This window comes from Phocoena phocoena, chromosome 1, assembly GCF_963924675.1.
Source record: "Phocoena phocoena chromosome 1, mPhoPho1.1, whole genome shotgun sequence".
Lineage (NCBI taxonomy): Eukaryota > Metazoa > Chordata > Mammalia > Artiodactyla > Phocoenidae > Phocoena > Phocoena phocoena.
Genome location: NC_089219.1, coordinates 124,460,997 through 124,480,329, shown reverse-complemented (window position 1 = coordinate 124,480,329; position 19,333 = coordinate 124,460,997). Strand labels below are relative to the sequence as shown.

General features: G+C 35.9%; 1 protein-coding gene across 3 annotated transcripts in view; it reads right to left on the bottom strand.

Annotated features, from left to right (window-relative positions):
• Positions 1-19,333, bottom strand: part of POU2F1 (POU class 2 homeobox 1) — a 171,373-nt gene that overhangs the window by 32,346 nt on the left and 119,694 nt on the right. For all 3 annotated transcript variants that reach the window (XM_065894807.1, XM_065894794.1, XM_065894802.1), the window contains 7 exons: positions 14,965-15,065; positions 12,672-12,725; positions 10,662-10,781; positions 8,312-8,500; positions 6,741-6,867; positions 5,524-5,618; positions 19-192 (listed from right to left, as the gene is read on the bottom strand). In XM_065894807.1, the coding sequence (XP_065750879.1) occupies positions 19-192; positions 5,524-5,618; positions 6,741-6,867; positions 8,312-8,500; positions 10,662-10,781; positions 12,672-12,725; positions 14,965-15,065 (860 nt within the window). The remainder of the gene's footprint in view (positions 1-18; positions 193-5,523; positions 5,619-6,740; positions 6,868-8,311; positions 8,501-10,661; positions 10,782-12,671; positions 12,726-14,964; positions 15,066-19,333) is intronic.

Genomic DNA, 19,333 nt, shown 5'->3' with positions numbered 1-19,333 from the left:
AAGGTGGGTTCATCTTACCTGAGTGAATCCAAGTTTGATTCGTCTTTGTTTGAAGGTCTTGGCAAATTGCTCAAGCTCCTCAAGGTCACTGGGCTCCTCCAAGCTGGGAGTATCAATTCGCTTTGGTGTTGACTGGCTCTGTGGAAGTGTCTGAATTGGGGTTGCTGCTATTGTGCGTGTTGGGGTGGCTGGCTGCTAGAGAAGGAACAAAAGAATAAGAACAAACATACACCAAGATATTTAAGTTTATATCTGGAATGGCTGCAAGTAAACAATTTAAGGAAATGGCTCTATTCAAGAACTAGGAAGACCATGTGTCACTGTAGAAGGTACAACATAATGCCCAGTGAGAAAAGCAGAGTGTGATGCTATATACACTTCAGTTACAGTTAAGGTTAAACATGTAAGTCTATGGAAAAGACTTGAATACACAAAAATGAAATCCATTGTCTTTGGGTTTTCAAATGGCTTGAATACATGCATCTCATGCCATTTAATAAATCAGTCTTTATTTTTAAGAATCTATATCATAATAAACATGCCACTTAAACTATAAGTTTCAAAACAGCAGAGACCATACCCATCTTATCACTATCATATCTCCAACTTGTAACACAATATTATAAAAAACATATAAGATTATTAAAACTATTTTAAGGGGGAAAAGTAAATCACCCGCAGTTTAAATAACAATAGCTTCACTTCAGTCTACTTCTTCAAGTTTTCATCCATAGAGCTACATTTTTTATGCTTTTTAATTTGTTGCACTAAATTTAATCTGTAAATGTTTCTCACAAATTACAATTTTCAAATCTCTACTAACAAGGCATACATCCCACAGATCGGAGTAATTTTTAAAATATGATTAATACATTGGAATGGACCATAGGGCATAAAATCGAAGAGTAAACTTTTTTTATTTAATTGAGGTATGACTGACATACAAAAAAGTTGTACACGTATAATGTATACATCTTGATGAGTTTGAAGATAAACATCCATGAATATATACCATCACCATATACAATGCCCTAAATTTATCCATTACCCCTAGAAGTTTTCATCCTCCCTCAGATCTACGTTCTTAACCTTAACTGTAATTATGGTAACAGAATTTTATACTCTGCTTTTCTCACTTAACATTATGTTTTAATTTTTTTCCCTATGTTGTTTCAGTCATCGTAATTATCATTTTCAAAGGCTGACTGAAAGGCAATATTATCATAATTTATTTAACAATTTCTTCATTGCTAGGCACTTTTTCATTTGTTTTCACTAACACGTAACACCACAATGAAACACTCTTGTGCATACAGTTCTTTTTTCCACCTTTGTAATTAGTTCTTTGAGATAAATTTACAAAGGATTTTCTATAACTGGATAAAGAGTACACCATAAACAATTTCATGGCTTTTGGTATACATCATACATAATGCTGGTTCTCACTATAGCATGTTCTCCACATGATTTGTTTTAGCAGTTTTAAAAAATGTTTTGCTAACTCAGGGAGTAAATTGTACTTTGCTGTTTCCTTAATTCATATTTCTCTTATTACTTAAAGCCAAATTTTCCCCACATGTTATTACCTGTATTTCGTTTCATGTGAATTGAACTTACATCTGTAACCCATTTGTAATGACATCCTTATTCTCACCCTTATCCTTAAAGAGCTCAATCAAATGTTATAGATAAAGCCTTTGTCTGTTGTATTAATACAAGTAATTTTCCCAATCTGCTTTTTTCCTTTTATTTTTCAGTGTACATAAGTCTTAAATTATAATTTGGGTGAACTTTTGTTTTTTTCCTTTCTAATATCTTCTGTTGCTTCAAATCTGAGAAAGCTTTCACTTATTTCTAACTTGGATAAAATTCCTTTTAATATTCTCCTAGCTTCTTCTATGTCTTTTAAAATATTTAATTATTGAAATCCATCTAAAGTTTATTTGCAGACATGAGGGTATAATCTATTTTTTTTTAAAGAAAATATTAAATCTCCTTATTACACAAACACAAGGCTACACTGTTTTACTCACAACCCCTGAGTAGAACCCACCCTTCTGAGTATTCACTACTGGGACGTGCTGCCCTGACTCTGCATCATAACTGCTCAGTTAGCCCTTCCTGTGAACAGAAACCCAGGTGAGAGATTATAGGACAAGATTACAGGTGAAGTCCATGGCTATGTGCTTTTCTCTTTTAATTTAAATGGGTCATATACCCCTAACTCTGACCTCATTAGTAATATGCTTTCTCCAACTGAACTAACTGGCCCTGAAAACTGCACAAGAGGAATTACACAGGCCTACACCTCGGGTAAGCTCCTCTCTATCATCCTGCTTCAATGAAGACAACAAAATTTATCTCTCTGGCATGTTGACAGTGAGAAAACTTTAATATGACCATCTGGAGGAGCCCAAAACTGTACCAACCATATTAGAGTCCTATGTGGTTGTAACTTCCCACTGAAACTGGTTGATAAGTAGAGGTGAGTCTCAACTATCAGATGGTTGCTTCATTTCTAGGCTTGAAGTAGGCCCGTTCTCAAATAATATAGGACTAAAAATAGCTTAGGTATCTTTTGGTGGGGTGGTTACACGTAAGTTACCCCAACTCCAGAAACCTCAGGCTGGACTGGGCCAGAGCTAGAAATAGTAGAGTAAAATTCGGTGAGCAGGAGTCCGGATGAAGCTACAACAGCCCTGCCACTGTTTACAAAGCTCGTAGGCCAGGAAGGAATTGCTGGTATAGGCTTTTTTCCAACATCATTTTTATAATTCAGCTTATTCACAGTTAAGTGCACCATTTAAAAGTGTACAGTTTGATGTGTTTTGACAACTATATAGTCATATAACTGCTACCACAATTAAGATTCAGAAAATTTCCATCACCCCGAAAAGTTTCGTTGTGTCCCTTGCTCTCAATCCCCACCCCTAGCCCCCATCCCCTGGCACCCACTGACATGATTTCTGTCCCTATAGTTTTGTCTGCTGTAAAATGCCATATAAATTGAATCATAGAGTATACAGTCTTTTATGTTTGGCTTCTTTCACTTAGCATAATGCTTCGGAAATTCATACATGACGTTGAATGTATCAGAAGTACATTTCCTTCTATGGCTGAGTAGCATTCCATCATACAGATATGCCAAAATTCATGTTATCTATTCACCAGCTGATGAATGTTTAGGCTGTTTCCACTTTGGGGTGATTGCGAATAAAGATGCTATGAACAGTCAGTCATACACAGGTCTTTGTGTGGACAAATGCATTCATTTCTAAGAGTAGAACTGCTGAGTCATAAGGTACATGTATATTTAACTTTATAAGAAACTGCCAAGATGTTTTCCAAAGTGTCTGTACCAATTTGCAACCCCACAGGCAATATATAAGAGCTGTAGTTGCTTTATACTCTCATCAACACTTGGCATTATTATAGTCTTTTTAATTTTGCCCATTCTAATGGGTGTGTAGTGATATTTCTTTTGCATTTTCCTGATGACTAATAATTTTGAGCATCTTTTCATATGCTTATTGGGTATTTACATGCCTTCTTTGGTGAAGTATCTTCAAATATTTTGCATACACTCCCTTTTAAAAAAAAAACACATTGTCTTATTGAGTTGTATGAGTTCTTTATATATTCTGGATACAAGTCTTTTATTAGATAAAAGTTTTAAGAATATTTTCTTCCAGTCTGTGGCTTTTCTTTTTGTTTTTCCAACAGAAGCTTTTAATTTTTATGAAATTTAATTTATCATTTGTTTTCTTTTACAGTTAGCGCTTTTTGTGTCCCACTTAAGAAATCACTATCTTACACAAGGATACAAAGATTTCCCCCTAAGTTTTCTTCTAGAATTTAGGTCTGCAACCCTTTTCAAATTAATCTTTGTGTATCATTGTGAAATAAGGAGTAAGGTTCATTTTTTTTTTTTTTTTTGCCTATGGCTAGCAAATTGTTTCAGCACCTGAAACAAGACTTTCCTTTTCCCACTGAAATCCTTAGGCACCTTAGTGGGAAATCAGTTGGCTCTATGTGTGTGAGTGTCCTGGACTTCTGTTCCATTTCTATTCATATGCCATTACCATATGACATCAACTTTCTTAATTTTCTTGACATCAACTTTCTTAATTTTCAAAATTGTTTGGCTATTTTATGTCCTCTACAATCCTGTACAAATGTTAGAAACACCATGCAAACTTCTACAAAGAAACCCTGTAGATATTAATTGGGACTGTGTTGAATTTATAGATCAGTTTGGAGAGAACTCACATTTTAACAACCAAAGTCTTCATGAACACATTATATCTCTCCATTTATTTAGGTCTTCTTCAATTTCACTCAGCAAGATTTTGTAGTTTTCAATATACAGGTTTTACAAATGTTCTGTTAAATTTATCCCTAATTACTGTAACTATTTTTCTTCTTAATTTAAATTTCCAAATGCCTGTTGTTAGTATATAGATTTCTGTATATTGACTTTGTATCCTACATACTTGCTAAACTCAACTATTAATTCCAGCAACTTTTTTGTAGATTCCTTGGATTTGGATTTTCTACATAGACAATCATGTCATCTACCAATTAAGACACTTTACTTCTTCCTTTCTAATCTATACGTCCTTTATTTACTTTTCTTGTCTTATTGCCTTGCTAGGCCCTTCAGTGCAATGCTGAATAAAAGTGGTAACAGTGGACATCCTTGTTCCTGATCTTAGGGAGAAAGTATTCAGTCTTTATGATGGTTTATTTGTAGATGCCTTTTAGCAGGCTGGGAAAGTTACCTCCTAATTCCTAGAAGAGTTGTTATCATAAACAGTTGTTGAATTTTGTCAAATCTAGTAATTTGTTAGTATTAACTGATAACTTCCACGATTATGGACAAAGAGAATCAGAGATGGAAGGGGAATTCAGGATCAGCTAGTTCCATCACCTAATTTACCTATGAGGAAACAGAGGTGCAGAGAGGTGAAATGACATGCTCAAAGTCACAGCTAGGAAAGAAACAGAACTAGATCTAAAGCTTAAACCTCTAGACGCCTAGACCTGCCTAGACCCTCTAGATGCCTTAAACTCTGGTAAAAATTAGCTAAAGCAACATCTAAAAGTTGAGATGGAATAAAACACAGAGATAAGAGCTTCTTTGCAGTTTCTGAGAAGGAGCAAAGGGCAATGATGGGTTTTAACTCAGGCTCTAGATCTAGCTCAAGGGGTAATCTCTACTGCCAAATATCAGGGTGGGGAGGGTGGTCAAACAGCCAGAACTCATTAATCATTTGGTGCTAACACAGTTATTCTTTATGAAAATATAAGAAAATAGGGACTCCTTGAAGATTTTCAAAGACTACATCAATTTGGTAGCACTGCTTTATCAAGCTGATAAGCCTAGCTTTGAAATTTTGGTGAGTTTTGGAAAACTATTTGAATTATTTTTATTAAGGGGTTGTGGTTTTAAGTTAAACAAATCCCCAAAGAGTCTCAAGACAACAGGATAAAAGAAAGCAACCCTCATGGAAGAAAACCGACCTGGGAGGTGAGGGTGATGCTTGGCTGCGACTGTAGGAGGTTGGCTTGGCTTTGCTGAGGTAGTTGCGTTAAAAGATTTTGCGCTTGCAGGAGACCTGTAAAACACAAACATGTTATGTCAAACATTAAAGATTACCTTGAACAAATGGCAGAAGAAAAAATGAGAAAGTGAAGTGAAAATTTCCAACTGATCCCCAGATAGTCTTACTGGTCTTAAAACTCTTAATGTCTTATTTGCCTAAAATTCAGTCTTGTTAAATACAATTTGGGCAAGAAGATATGGAACAAACTAAAACTGGTAGATGTCTTTAGCGTAACCTGAATAACCTCTCTGATTGGCCAATTCTTTATTTTACCAAGGAATGGATGAAAGTGAAGAAGCATTCTAAATGGAAGCAGCTTGAAACTCCAAAAAAAAAAAAAAAAAAAAAAAGCTCAACTTCTTAACTCAGAAGCCATTAGAAACAGCTAGTATATGCTGGGACAGAGAACCATCTAGTTCATTAAAGGTGCAGGCTATCCTATCCATCGAAAGTGGAATAGGTTATTTATACAACAAAAGATTTTGGAATGAATGATCAAGAAGAAAGAAGGCTAAAAAACAGAAATAATGAGGAATCAATAGAGATGCACTAATGTTCCTTGAGTTGAAGCCTTGATACTCTGATACTGTCTATACTGATTCCATTACAAACATGATTGAACTTTATACAGCAGTAACACAACAATATTCAGCACTAAAAGGCCTTGAAGATGTTTTTTATAATTCACAAAATTTGCACAATTTCTAACATGACACCCTCTCCTTCTTAAACTTTAAAAGAAAACAAGTGATTGTTAGAAGCGTATACTTACAATGCTCAGCCCATTCTTTGAACACATTCCCATGAAAAACTATCAGAACATAAAAGCAATTTATCCAATGTATGTTCAGCATGTTGAAGGATTTAATTTAGAATTTTGGCCAAACCCATGGTCCTCCTTACTGATTAAACAGATGAAAGGCAGTGAAGGATGACCTTCAATAATTAGGTATGCATGACAAAAAAAATATTTTTCTCAACATGAATACTGAGCTTAAGGTTAAATAAAATTTAATAAAAACACTGTTCTAATGGACAGCTTCTGGGCCAAAATGACAGTAGTCAGCATGTATGTCACACAAGTGGACAGCCTTGGTGTACCGTACCACTAATAAGCCCTAAGGAGGCGCTCACCCTGCTGGCCCTGGGGCGTCTGTGAGATGATAAACTGCGCTGGTTGCAGGTTGGTGGTTGGATGTACCAACACAAACTGTTGCAGGTTGAGATTCTGCTGCTGAAGTTGTTGCAGTTGCTGCAGATCCTAAAAAATTAGGATTAAAACATGGATTGGAGACTCTGAAATAAAAGCTTGCTTAATCTTAAGGTTCCCAGATGATGAATTCTGCCATCCAAATAAAGAAGAGTTAATATTTGACATTCTTATAAACTCCCAACAAGGATATGCTCTGGGTGCATTCACAAAGCATGTGAAGAAACCTGGAGCTGCTACAAGGACTTGTTATTTCTGTGGGCATATATTGTGTCGTGACTTATGCTGTATCTAATTTTCAATAGTTATTTAAAATTCCCTCAGAACAAATGCTTATGGTTGTGTTTTTAACATGTAGAGACCAATATGGGTTTTTCTCTCAAGTGAGAAAAGAATAGGTTGAGTTTTTAAGTGTTTGATTAGAGTTTTCTCTTGTTAAGCAAAAATTGAGAGTGCTACGTCTGAACTTGCATCAATAAATTAAAAGATTTATAATGCTTCATGAAATGTGGCATCAGCCTATCTAACTCAACTGAGAAATCAGTGTAAAAATTAAAAAAAAATAGCTATCCATATAAAAATCTGATCTACAACATAATAAACTTGCTTATATTGGCCTAGTATTTTATAATTTTCAACATACTTTCATGTATATTATCTTATTAGAATAATGTCAACATAGAGTCTCACAGCTTAGGCACTAAAAACATTTATTTGGTGATGAAAAAAATGGCCAAAATAAAAACATGATCTTGATAAAGATTGTATATAACAGTCATAAAGATTAGCCTGACATCTATTCTGTACACTTCTAGTTGACTGGTTCTTTTTTAATGTTTAGTCAAACTCTAGCTACAATTTAAGTCTATTTCTGAGCCTTCTCTGGGGGGATAAAGATAATTATCTGCACTAGACTCATAATAACTCTTCATACATTTCACTGATATGACTACTTATACTTTTTTCCTCTCCTTGAGATAAAGGATTTCATTTACCCTTTTTCCTCCTTGGTAGAACTGTCTATGCCTCTTAAATACATTTTTATTATCTCTGGATACTTTGCCCTAGAATGCAAAAATTAAAGCCAAACAACACTCTAATGCAATTCTGCACAGAGCTAATCACTCTAGCAGAAAGATGACGTGCAGTTTCTCTCACACATGGGTGGCAACATTCACTGCAGAGCACATGAAAGAACCCATGCCTGCTGTAATTAGCTAATTAAAATAAATACAGTAATCCCCTGCTTCAGAAATATGCCAGCCAATTATTCAAGAATTGTCACTTAATATAAACAGTCAGTTATTCAAATAATCAGTTATGTGTTTATAATATCAACTCAAATAAGCAAACAAATGTATTATTTCTAGCTCAGTGGTAGAGAAGGCTACACCACTTACCTCACACTAACAATCAGGGAGTAAGCTTAATACCGAAGAAAACCTGCCATTTTATTCCTCCCTTCCTGCCCCAGCTATGAGAGTTACTCACTCACCTGTGCGATCTGGATGGGCTGAGACAGGGGGATCTGAGTCATGGGCGTGGCGGCGGAGGCTGAGATGGTGGCCCCAGCAGCACTGTGCTGTTGGCTGGCGGAATGCTGTTGCACTGCAGCAGCCAGCAGCTGTGCCTGTGCCTGTGCCTGCTGTAGTAATAACTGTTGCTGGGCTGGCGTCAAAGTCAGCTAAACAAAATCAGGACAAACAGTCGGAAAGGGTTGAAGGAGACGGGCCTCTAATGCAAGGCCACTGTTTTGAAGTAAGCAACTCAAGTGGTATTAAACCTTAGCTACCCAACTTCACATGGTTAGCATGAGGCTAAAATAAAATGTTCATTAACCATCAAGCTACCGGGACTAGCAGACCATTTAAATTAAAATGGTGGTCCTCACTCTGGACTTAATCATTCAAGCTTGTCCAAGGCCCTAGGGTTCAGGCAAAAAAGTAATTAACTAGTAAGCAAGAAAAAAAAGAATCAGTGCTGACAGGATATGAAAAGAAATTTACACCCAACAGAACAGCAAGTGATTAGTCAGATGAATGAGGAACAAGGATGCTGGATCTGACCAAGAAAGAACTGATAAGGCCCAGCTGCTTCCCATTAGCATGAATCCCTGCCATATTCCATCATTTCATTATGTCCTAAGATATGACTAAAGAATATGAGGTCCATTTGTTTCTTTTCCAAGTCCCTACAGCCTCCTCCCCAACAGCCTTTTCTGTTATTGAAAGCATTGGGTCTCTGCAACTTTACATCCTCTTTCCAACACATTATCTCTGTGAAACAGGTGGTGACAGCCGCTCTCTTTACATGCAAATGAATCCTAATGCCCAAGTTTAATAGAAGCTCCAGCCATTCTGAACCTGGAATCCCAAGTGTCTCCAACTATTGTAAACACTAGTCACTCAAAACAAAACCCAAAGAAAACAGGAAATGTATTTGAAGATTTAAACTTGCTTTCATAGTGCAACTTATTTCAAACACACTTAAAGTGATAAGTATGTTCTACCTTCTTTTTGGTGACATGTTCTGATCAAACCAAGAAGGAATATTCTGAAGCGCATGTACAGTCACTTAATGGCACAATCCTCTTTCAAAAAGGGTCTGATACAGTTTGTGCATTAGAGATATAAGAATCAAAATCAAATCATTCAAAAACCCAATACGCTTCGAGATACGTTTATAAATATTTTATATAACATAACATATATTAATCTCTACTGATGGGATTTCGTAAACAAGTTTGCAACAGTTCTTAAAAGAGCCTTCCACCACTGCCAAAACAAACTTAACTGAAATGAAGGAAATAAAAAATTTTGTGGGTTGACATGATGTGAATTGAATAACAAATAACTTACCACTCCTCTCGACCCCCCAAAAAAGATAACTTAATAGACAAATTGTCAACATTGGAAAAATATTTTTAATGATGTCTCAGAGCGAAGACAGCTCAAAAGTTAAAAGCTTAATATATTTGCACAGGCCAATTTACTATCGATAAAAACAGATGACATTTATTGAATGCTACTACATGCCAAGCACTGTTCTATGAGTTTTATGTATGTTATTACTCTTAATCTTTAAAACAATACTGTTAGATAAGTATTATTAACATTTTCATTTAACTGAAGGAAAACTGAGGCACAGAGAGATGAAGTAATTAGCCAATACAGTAAACTACAGAGCCAGGATATGAGATCAGAAGTTTCATTTTAGAACGCTATACGGTAACTTAAAATGTTTTTCTTTTGTAGGTACTAATCCATTACTCTGCAGTGATGTTTTAACTCCAAACTGACAACTACAATTTCATCACTGTAACCGTCTCAACCATGGGATCGTGACGCCACTGCATGATGAAGCAACGGTTGAAACGTGAATTTTAAGAAGTCCTTAGTTTACCCAGAGCATATCTGCAATAGTAAGAAAAAATACCCTGAAAACTCGTGACAAAGATAGTTCCTTTCTCAGAGCTGCTTACGGTGCAGGAAGTTCCTTTAAAGACATAACAGTGCCAGGCATAGCCGTGTTACTACTGTCTGCTACAGCCAACAGTTCTAATCAGATATTGACCAATGGCAGTTTTTTTTTTTTTTTTGAAAGATTTTTTTGGATGTGGACCATTTTTTTAAAGTCTTTATTGAATTTGTTACAATATTGCTTCTGTTTTACGTTTTGGTTTTTTGGCAGTGAGGCATGTGGGACCTTAGCTCCCTGACCAGGGATCAAATCCACACCCCCTGCACTGGAAGGCAAAGTCTCAACCACTGGACTGTCAGGGAAGTCCCCCAATGGCAGTTCTGACACAGAGAAAGTTTGTTACAAATTTCTCAGTGAAAACTTACCCCAGTTATCTGTCCTCCAGCCAGCATGAGCTGGGTCTGGGGAATGGCTGCCTGCACTGAAGGCTGCTGGGAAGGCTGGCTTGGCTGCTGTGAATCCCCCGATTCTTCATTAGATTTAGACTGAGGTGGGGGGGGAATAAAAGATTTTAAATAGTTGATTTTTTAAAAATGTACTCACAATTCCATGTTTTAAGAATTATTTACAATACAGACTTATCTAATCATGAGTTTTCTGATTTCACTCTTTTCCTTTCTTCTAAACCTTTGTATTTTCCTAATTTTACGTATTAAGTTTTCAGACTTTTTGTTCCAATATCAGCAAAGCTGCAATTATAATTTTTAAGAAGAAAAAATAATTTGGTCCTCCACGAGTCAACAGAATTTTTCACAAACCCAAATCCTCAACTCTGGAAGTAAGGAGTAAGGGAAGAATACAATTTCAACCTATAGTTTACATTAGACAGACCCTCCATTCCAACATTTTGACATGTCTTTGGTGGTCAGTCTAAAACTTCCTTATATACCATCTTATAAATTGATTACTTGACCCACAGAACTTTTCGTCTAATATTTTGAAGAACTATAAATTCAGCATCCCCCATCAAGTAACACACAAACTTAGAAAATGCTGCAGTCAAGAGGGAAAGAGAACATACTCCTGGAAAGGGGCACTGAGAGAAAATTTTATGGTAATTAAAACTGGTTATGCAGAGCATGAAAATTCTGCATAGATTTGCATATTTCCCACCACCTGTTTTGGGGACTGCAGCAAGGCTAATTAACATAAAGGCTCTGATTAATTCTGCCAGTCATTGAGAGATAATTACAGTGCAAGACTGTAAACATTCCGCACTGGAGATTCAGCCTGTTTGCCAACATCTCTCTAAGGGATGAAAGTTTACCATGGAAACCAAGGCAATTTTCCGCCTCCTCTCTCTCAGAAAGGAAGGTCACATTATCTCCTTTTCTTTTCTCTTCTTGTCTCCATGTGTTACTAGGTCCATACTCTACTCGGTTTCATGGAATGCTCAACCCAAGGTCTTTAGGCATTAGCAACACTGAAATCAACCTTCCAGGATACTGTTTTTTCCTCTTGACTGTTAGTTACCTAAACACTATGATGAAAGGAAGCAGCAGGTTGATTGAAATATTATGGAGTCATGCATAATACTTGAACTTTGCACGTTTTACCATATGGTTCATAGAAACAAAGCACCCAGATTTAAGTGTTGTCTTCAAAATTTTGACTGTATGAAGCCCATTAATGTTTATAAATATGTTTAATTGCAATCCTCAAACTCACAACATTTTAGAGCAGAGAGGACCTCTGGTGATCTTCTAAATTTCCCCACTTAAATACATGCAGTTGCCCCTTGGCATCCACAGAGGATTAGTCCCAGGACCCCCCATGGACACCAAAATCTGTGGATGCTAAAGTCCCTCACAGTCAGCCAGCCCTCTGTACCAGCAGATGTGGAACCTGGGGATAGGGAGTGCCAACTGTATAAGAAAAAAATGCGCCCCAGGAGGTTAAGTGACTTGCCAAAGTTCAAACAGCTAGTTAGTGGCAGAATGAGAATTCAAACCTAGGACCTCTGTCTTTCATTCCAGTGCTCTTTCCTATATTATAGTGTTTTCCTAAGATATGAAAAATGATAAATAAAAATACATTTGGAAACAAAAGGACATTTAAGGTATTCTTTTGCTTTGTGTTTAGGCATGTGTTATGGCTGTACAACTGAGAAACATTTTTACCGAACTTACATATAAAACTTTAAAAGTAGACTTTTCTTGTTCACCTGTGGACATTCACAGTGGAATAATATAAAATGGATTTTCATTAATGGCAACTATTATCATTATTTAAATCTTTATGAGATTCAGTAAGAAAAAAAGTAATAATTCTAAGTATTTTCATTATAAAATTATTGCATACTCATTACAGAAAATTAGAAAAATATGGTAAAAATGAATAGAAAAATTGATCCATAATCCCATGTCCCAGCTTACCTGTACATTTAAAGACTGAGCAGCAGCCTGTAAACTTGTTCCAGCGAGCTGGACCTATTAAGTAAAGAAATCGGGGAAGTTCTAGTCTAATACTGTTGACATCCATCATTAGAGGTGGTCATCAACAATCCTCTACAATTGTATGTTTTACTGAGTTAGAACCAAGCGTTATTTACAGTGTATTCCTTCCCAAAGTATATAACCTGATCTAACTGTGATGAAACATCAGACAAATCCAAATTGAGCAACATTGTACAAAATAACTGGATTGTTATATAAAGTAGGATAGAATAAATGGAAACCAACCCTAGAATGGCAGTAGTGGGAATTAGAAGTAGGAAACATGAACAGTATTTCAAGGTGCTACATAGGATCGTGGCAACTGACTGGATATAGATGAAGAAAAAAAAGTCATGTATTATTCCAGGTTCAAATTTGGAAGACTCAGAAAATGGTAGTGTCATTAACATGAAGATAAGAATTCCATTTTGGATTTATCACACAGCATCAAGATTTCCTGAACTTAAATATAAGTGTTGATATGGAGATCAGTATAGAGTTCAGAGCTAACTAAAATTAACTGAGGGCGGTGTCCTTTATTTAAACTGAAAGTCCTGTGAGTTGAAGTAAGAACCCTCCCTCCAAATAAAAAACAAAAAAGAGAGAGAAAAGAGAAAAAAGCACCTAAAACAGAACAAAATCCAGAGGTTTCTGGAGAACACACTTTAGACATAGTGTAACCAAGGGAGAACTATATGAAAAGATAGTATGTTTAAGATCAAAGGCTAAGAAGTCAGTCAAAGAGCCAGAGGAAAGAGTTTCAGGTACAAAGATTTAAAGGAGATAAAGTTTCTTTGTAATTTTATTTAAATCATGATGTTTCTGGGTAAAACTCTGTTGAGGAACAAGGTATTTACAAGTCTTAAAGTATCTCCTCATTATTTACTAATTATGAGGAAGAAAGTTACCTTTACAGTAGACAAATCTGAGACTCTACCTTAATCAAATGATCAAATTCAGTATCACAATAATGGGACAAGTTGACATATATATAAACACACAAAATGTATGTGTACAAACACACACAGATTAAGAATACATGGTAATAAAGTAACAATTAGTGATGCCAGATGAAGAGCTTTTGGTTGAAAATTGTTCTACGGTTATAACTTTTCTATAGATTTGAAAGTTTTCAAAATAGAAAGTTGAAAATAAAAAGTGAGAGCATCCCTTTACAACTCCATTTAAAACTTGGCTCAAAAATCATCCTCTCTACGATAATGTCTTAGACTACACAGGATGAGTTAATCATTTCTTCCTCTGTATTCCCATATATTTTACCATTCATTCATTCATTCATTTGTTCAACAAATAGTTATTGAATATCTACTATTTTATGTCCATATGTGCTTTTCATTGAACCTCTACCACTAATACCATCAGGCACTATCATCACTAAAGTCACTACCACCAACACTGCTGACCAACACAATTTGAACACTAAATTGGTTCTAGGGTTTATCTGAGGTAAAGATCACCAAGTTACACAAAGTATTGCTCTAATAAGTCATAAATAAATTTATCATAAATAAATCTTGATTTATGTTAATATCAAGGGGTTGAGACACTCTGATAATCTATCTCCCAAATGTTTTCATTGTTTTATTTACTTTCCATTTTCAACCAGTTCCCACATCCCAAAACTCTTGGGGAGTCAATGTTTGTTTTTATATTCTCTTTCCCTATACCTTAAAGCTAAAATGTGGATGAACAGAATCCACAGCCTGTTTTAGACTTGGGAGAAATTCATGTAACATAAGGGTAATAAAGTTGAACCCCAAACCAGGGGGTTCACAGTCAAGCAAAGGCTCTGAGTAGCCCAAATCAAAATGGTTTGAAACTGTTTTAAAGAAGGGCTATGAGCTGTGAGCTCAGAGCCTTACATAGCAGGTCTCAGGCAATGGGAGCTACATCATTTTGGATGACTTTGTCATTTACTACCTTCAGTCAGCCACCACAGACCACACTCACAAAAACAGTAACCCAGTTGTCATAAATATATTGTGTCTGTAACAAGGAACTCTTTTGTTCACACAGCTGTGGGGTCAATAGCTATACAGTCAACTAATCTATAGGATTCCATACTAACCATTCAGAATGACATGATTAGATGCTGATAGCACCAGGCTTTAATCAACTTAAACAGTCCCACATTCTGAAATCGCTTCCCCAGGCCCTAGCATTCCATGCCTCCGTTTTTTACTCTCACATATGGTTGAGCAGAACATTCTACCTGATGGAGATGTCCAAGGAAAGCCTGGGCCTGGGCTGTTGAGATTGCTCCTCCAACAGGCACAGGCTGCTTCTGAAAGTCCAGACCATTGGTTTGTGTGCCTAGAAAGCAAGCAAAATAATATAACTATTAAAAATACAAAAACTGAAATAAGCACCAGACTTTTCTTAAAGAGGTGCATTTATCAAGCACCTATTTTGTATAAGCATTTTTCTAAGTACCTCCAAGGAGGAAAAGATATTCAAAAGAACAAGGAAATACAGTAAAATGATTTTTCTTCTAAAGGTAGTACTGTAGGACAAGTACATGAACACAGATAAAGCTTAAGAAACAGAAACAAAATTATAAATAATGAATTATAATCATAAGATTGTGTTAGTTCAGAAGGGAAAGCAGTGACTGGAGAGTAAGTGGGGTCAGAACAAGCATGAGACCTAAGGTGGCTTGAAGAAGAGATTATCATTATTATACTGTCGTGAAGACTGGTAGAGACAGAGTTCTAAGGGGGGGAACCAAGGCTCTCTTCTACTCTCTCCCTTCTCAGTACTTGGCTTGGACAGAAGAAATTCACAGGTGACTTTGCCAAGACCGAGATGAATTTACTCTTAACTTAAAATGCCTTAATAAATGACAATCTGACAGTAAAAGCAATCATTTACAAGATAAACAAAATGGTTTTACTAATTTCTTCAATCCCAAAGTATAGATTGTGGCGTGCATCTAATTAGCAAGGGCTCTGCTATCATTATAATTTTCTAAATGTTATGCCAGTGCCTTTAACCACACATGCTGCAATCTAATGTTAGAATAGGACTAATCTATGGAAAGACATACCACCCTAATACCCAGAAATATTTTCTAAGTGATATAATACATTGTTTTAAAATTACTATATCCAGCTCTTACTTAGAAATAACCAGAATACTTTGTACTGAATAAAATATAACAGACTATGGAAACCTGCAAGAATCATTGAGTCATGTGAACATGGTACTGAGCTTCCATTTCCTACCACTGGAACACCTCATCTTCTCATCCTCACCCCTGTGTGTACACATAGAGCAGACCAGTTAAAAGAGTACAAGTTAGAAACCTCAGGCAGTATTTCTAAAAGGGTGCTAACTGCTGCCATTATATATCCTAGCTAACTGCTAGCAAATGTATCACTTTAATAGAATAATTAGGTAGATCACATGACTCACAGAGCTATTTAAGGTTTCTTTGAGTTAATTATTAAAAAAGTGTACATATATTTCACCTCCTTGAAAAATCCCATACTGATTGTTCTCTTATGGTTTTTCCTAAAATTTCTCATAGATAGGAAATATAGAACTACTTAGACCCATACAACTAATGGAATTAAAAGAGTACATGCTTGTGTCAAGTAGTGAGAAACTAGTATGAAATAAAATTTAAGGTAACTAGGGTCACTTCCAAGCCACACAGAGAAGTTTCACTACTCTAAAGTTGCACATTTTGTCATTAGCTGCTGTCTCTATCTTGATGCAGGAAATCATTACTTAAACATCAAGATTTTAAGATTGTGCACCATTAGAGAAACATGCTCAAGATATATTAAATAAATCAACAACGCTAAAAGAAGATAAGATTTTGAAAAACAGAGACAAGCACTTAGAGATTAACATATCACCAAATGAAGATGTCTTCCAGAACCAAATATTTCACTCTCATGGAGACCATAAAAATTCCACACACTGGTTCCATTTTCAAGTTCTCATAAAAATGATAACAAGCTTCTTGTAAATCACAAAGAACTATATAATGCAAGACTGTCTCATTGCTGGTATCCCTGCTACAAAGCCTACTCCAGTGTCCTACAGGTAATACTATTTAAGTGCCCTGGCTCAGCCTCTTGGGGTTGGGGAGGGGTGGCATAAAGGTATGGTATCCAAAGCATGGTTTGGTGAAAAAATTACTTAGACAACAACTCAGATAAGCAGAGGTCTAAGGCAGGTATTTTTTAAAAAATTAAGGTGCTGAGGCTCCACTGGGAGGTGAGAGGTAGAAGAAAGTAGACATTACATAGAAATCATTCTTGTAGAACATAACGACATAATCTGGGCTAAAGAAAGGAGAGGGGAACAGATACACACACACATGCACCCTAATCAGACTTGAGTATGAAGACAGTATGGAGAGACAGGGATGCTGCAAGCCAAAACCAAATGCGAGCCTGAGAAAACAGCAACATCCAAAGGAGCAACCAGGGAAATTAAAAGGTTGGGGGAGAGGGTGAATGACATAAGAAGTTTAACATAAGATATAGTATAGAGTTTGAGAAACCCTAATAAAACATCTAAGAAAGGTGATCCAGAGGAATTTAGAAATGACAGAGGCCAGAGCTGAAGAGTTTATAAGGTTGTCTCTAGAACAGTATTACTGAGGTAAACTTCACAGATCTTGTATACAACACCTCCTTGGTGAAGAAACAGAGATTAAGGGATATTAGATCAATTGCTCAAGATGTCATAGCTAGTTAGTGGAAGAGGTAAGACAAGGAATGGGTCCCTGATTGTACCTAAATTCACTCACAGATAAGTGGTAGTTGATATTAGGAAAGTAAAAATGTCTATTAATTAAGATGGATATATGTATAGATCTTCCTTAACGATGGGGTTACATTCTGATAAACCCTTCCTAAATTGAAAATATCATGAGTCAAAAATGCATTCAACACACCTAATCTACAGAACATCATAGCTTAGCCTGACCCACCTTAAATGTGCTCAGAACACTTAATGTTGACTGTCTCATGTAACTTACTGAATAATGTACTGAAAGTGAAAAACGAATGGCTGCATAGGTGCAGCATGGTTGTAAGTATATTGGCTGTTTCCCCTCCTGATCATGTGGCTGACTGGGAGCTGTGGCTTCCGCTGCCGCCCAGCATCTAGCCCAGGAAAAGACCAAAATTCAAGATTCGAAGTATGGTTTCTACTGAGTGCATATGGTTTTTGCACCATCATAAAGTTGAAAAATCCTAAGTTCGAATCATGGTAGACTAGAGACCACATATAGAGAAAAGAAGGTTGAAGATAAGAGGGCACCTACATTGGAGATGTAAAGACAAAGAGTCAGAGGAAGCAGTTAGAAAAGTAGGAAACAACCCCCTCAAGACCAGTGTGCCTCAGGAGCCAGAGAAGACAGAGCTGCAAGGACAGGGTAGTTTAGTACTATGATCAAATGGTAAAAGATAAGGATTAAGTACTGAGAAAGAAGAAAGAAATTAATCTAAAGAGAACAGAAGAAAGGCATTAATAAAGGTAAGACTAAAAATTAATGAAATAGGGGGAAAAACACATAACAGAAACATCACTTCGGTTCTTTCAAAAGAATCATATAACTTACAAACATCTGGTAAGTTAAAATAAAATAAAAGAGAAGGAGCAAATAATTTAAGGATAACAGAAAGGGCACACTCAAAAAATGTCACAGAAACCAAAAAAGATATTGTGAACCAATAAAATTAAAACTTAGAAACAGGTAACTCTCTAGAAACTATAACTTATCAAGATTGACTCAAGAAGGAAAAAAAAAAAAAAGCCAAAGGGTCCCACAGCATTTGAAGAAACTGAATTAGTAGATAAAAATCACCCCAAAAAGAAAATGAAAAGCCCAGACAATTTTACTCTGCTTGCTTCCAAAAATTCAAGGAAAAAATAATTCCAATCCTATATACCTTTTCCAGAATGGGGCTAAAAAAAAGGAAACACTTCCAAACAATTTATGAGGCCAGCATAACCTTGATACCAAAACCTGACAAAGATAAGTATGAAAAAGAAAAAAGAAAAAGCAAAAAAACAAGCCAGCTGTACTCATTAAATATATGGAAATATCCTAAATAATAATAACAAAAATAATTTAGTAAGATAAAATATTGTGACTAAGATGCATTTATTCCAAGAATGCAAGATTGGTTTGGGGTTAAAAGAAATTCACATAATATGATTACCCACATTCATTGAAGGGGGAAAATCATACAATCATCTCAAAGGATGCAGAAAAATGCTTACATAAAATTCAATATCCACTTATGATAAAAATTCTAGGTGTAGGAACAGAAAGAAGCTTCTCTAACTTGACAAAGAGAACATTAAATGCACTCCCTTTAAGATTAAGAACAAGATAAGGGTGTTAGCTATTGGAAGGCTTAGCCAGCAAAATAAGGCAAGAAAACAGGTAAGTTGGGAAAAAGAAATAAAACTTTCTTCTTAGATAATCTGATTATGAATATAGAATATCCTAAGGAATATAACAGTTTATTATCAGAATAAGACAGTTTAATAAGGTTGCAACACACAAAATCTATTTAAAAATTGCCTTTGTGGGCTTCCCTGGTGGCGCAGTG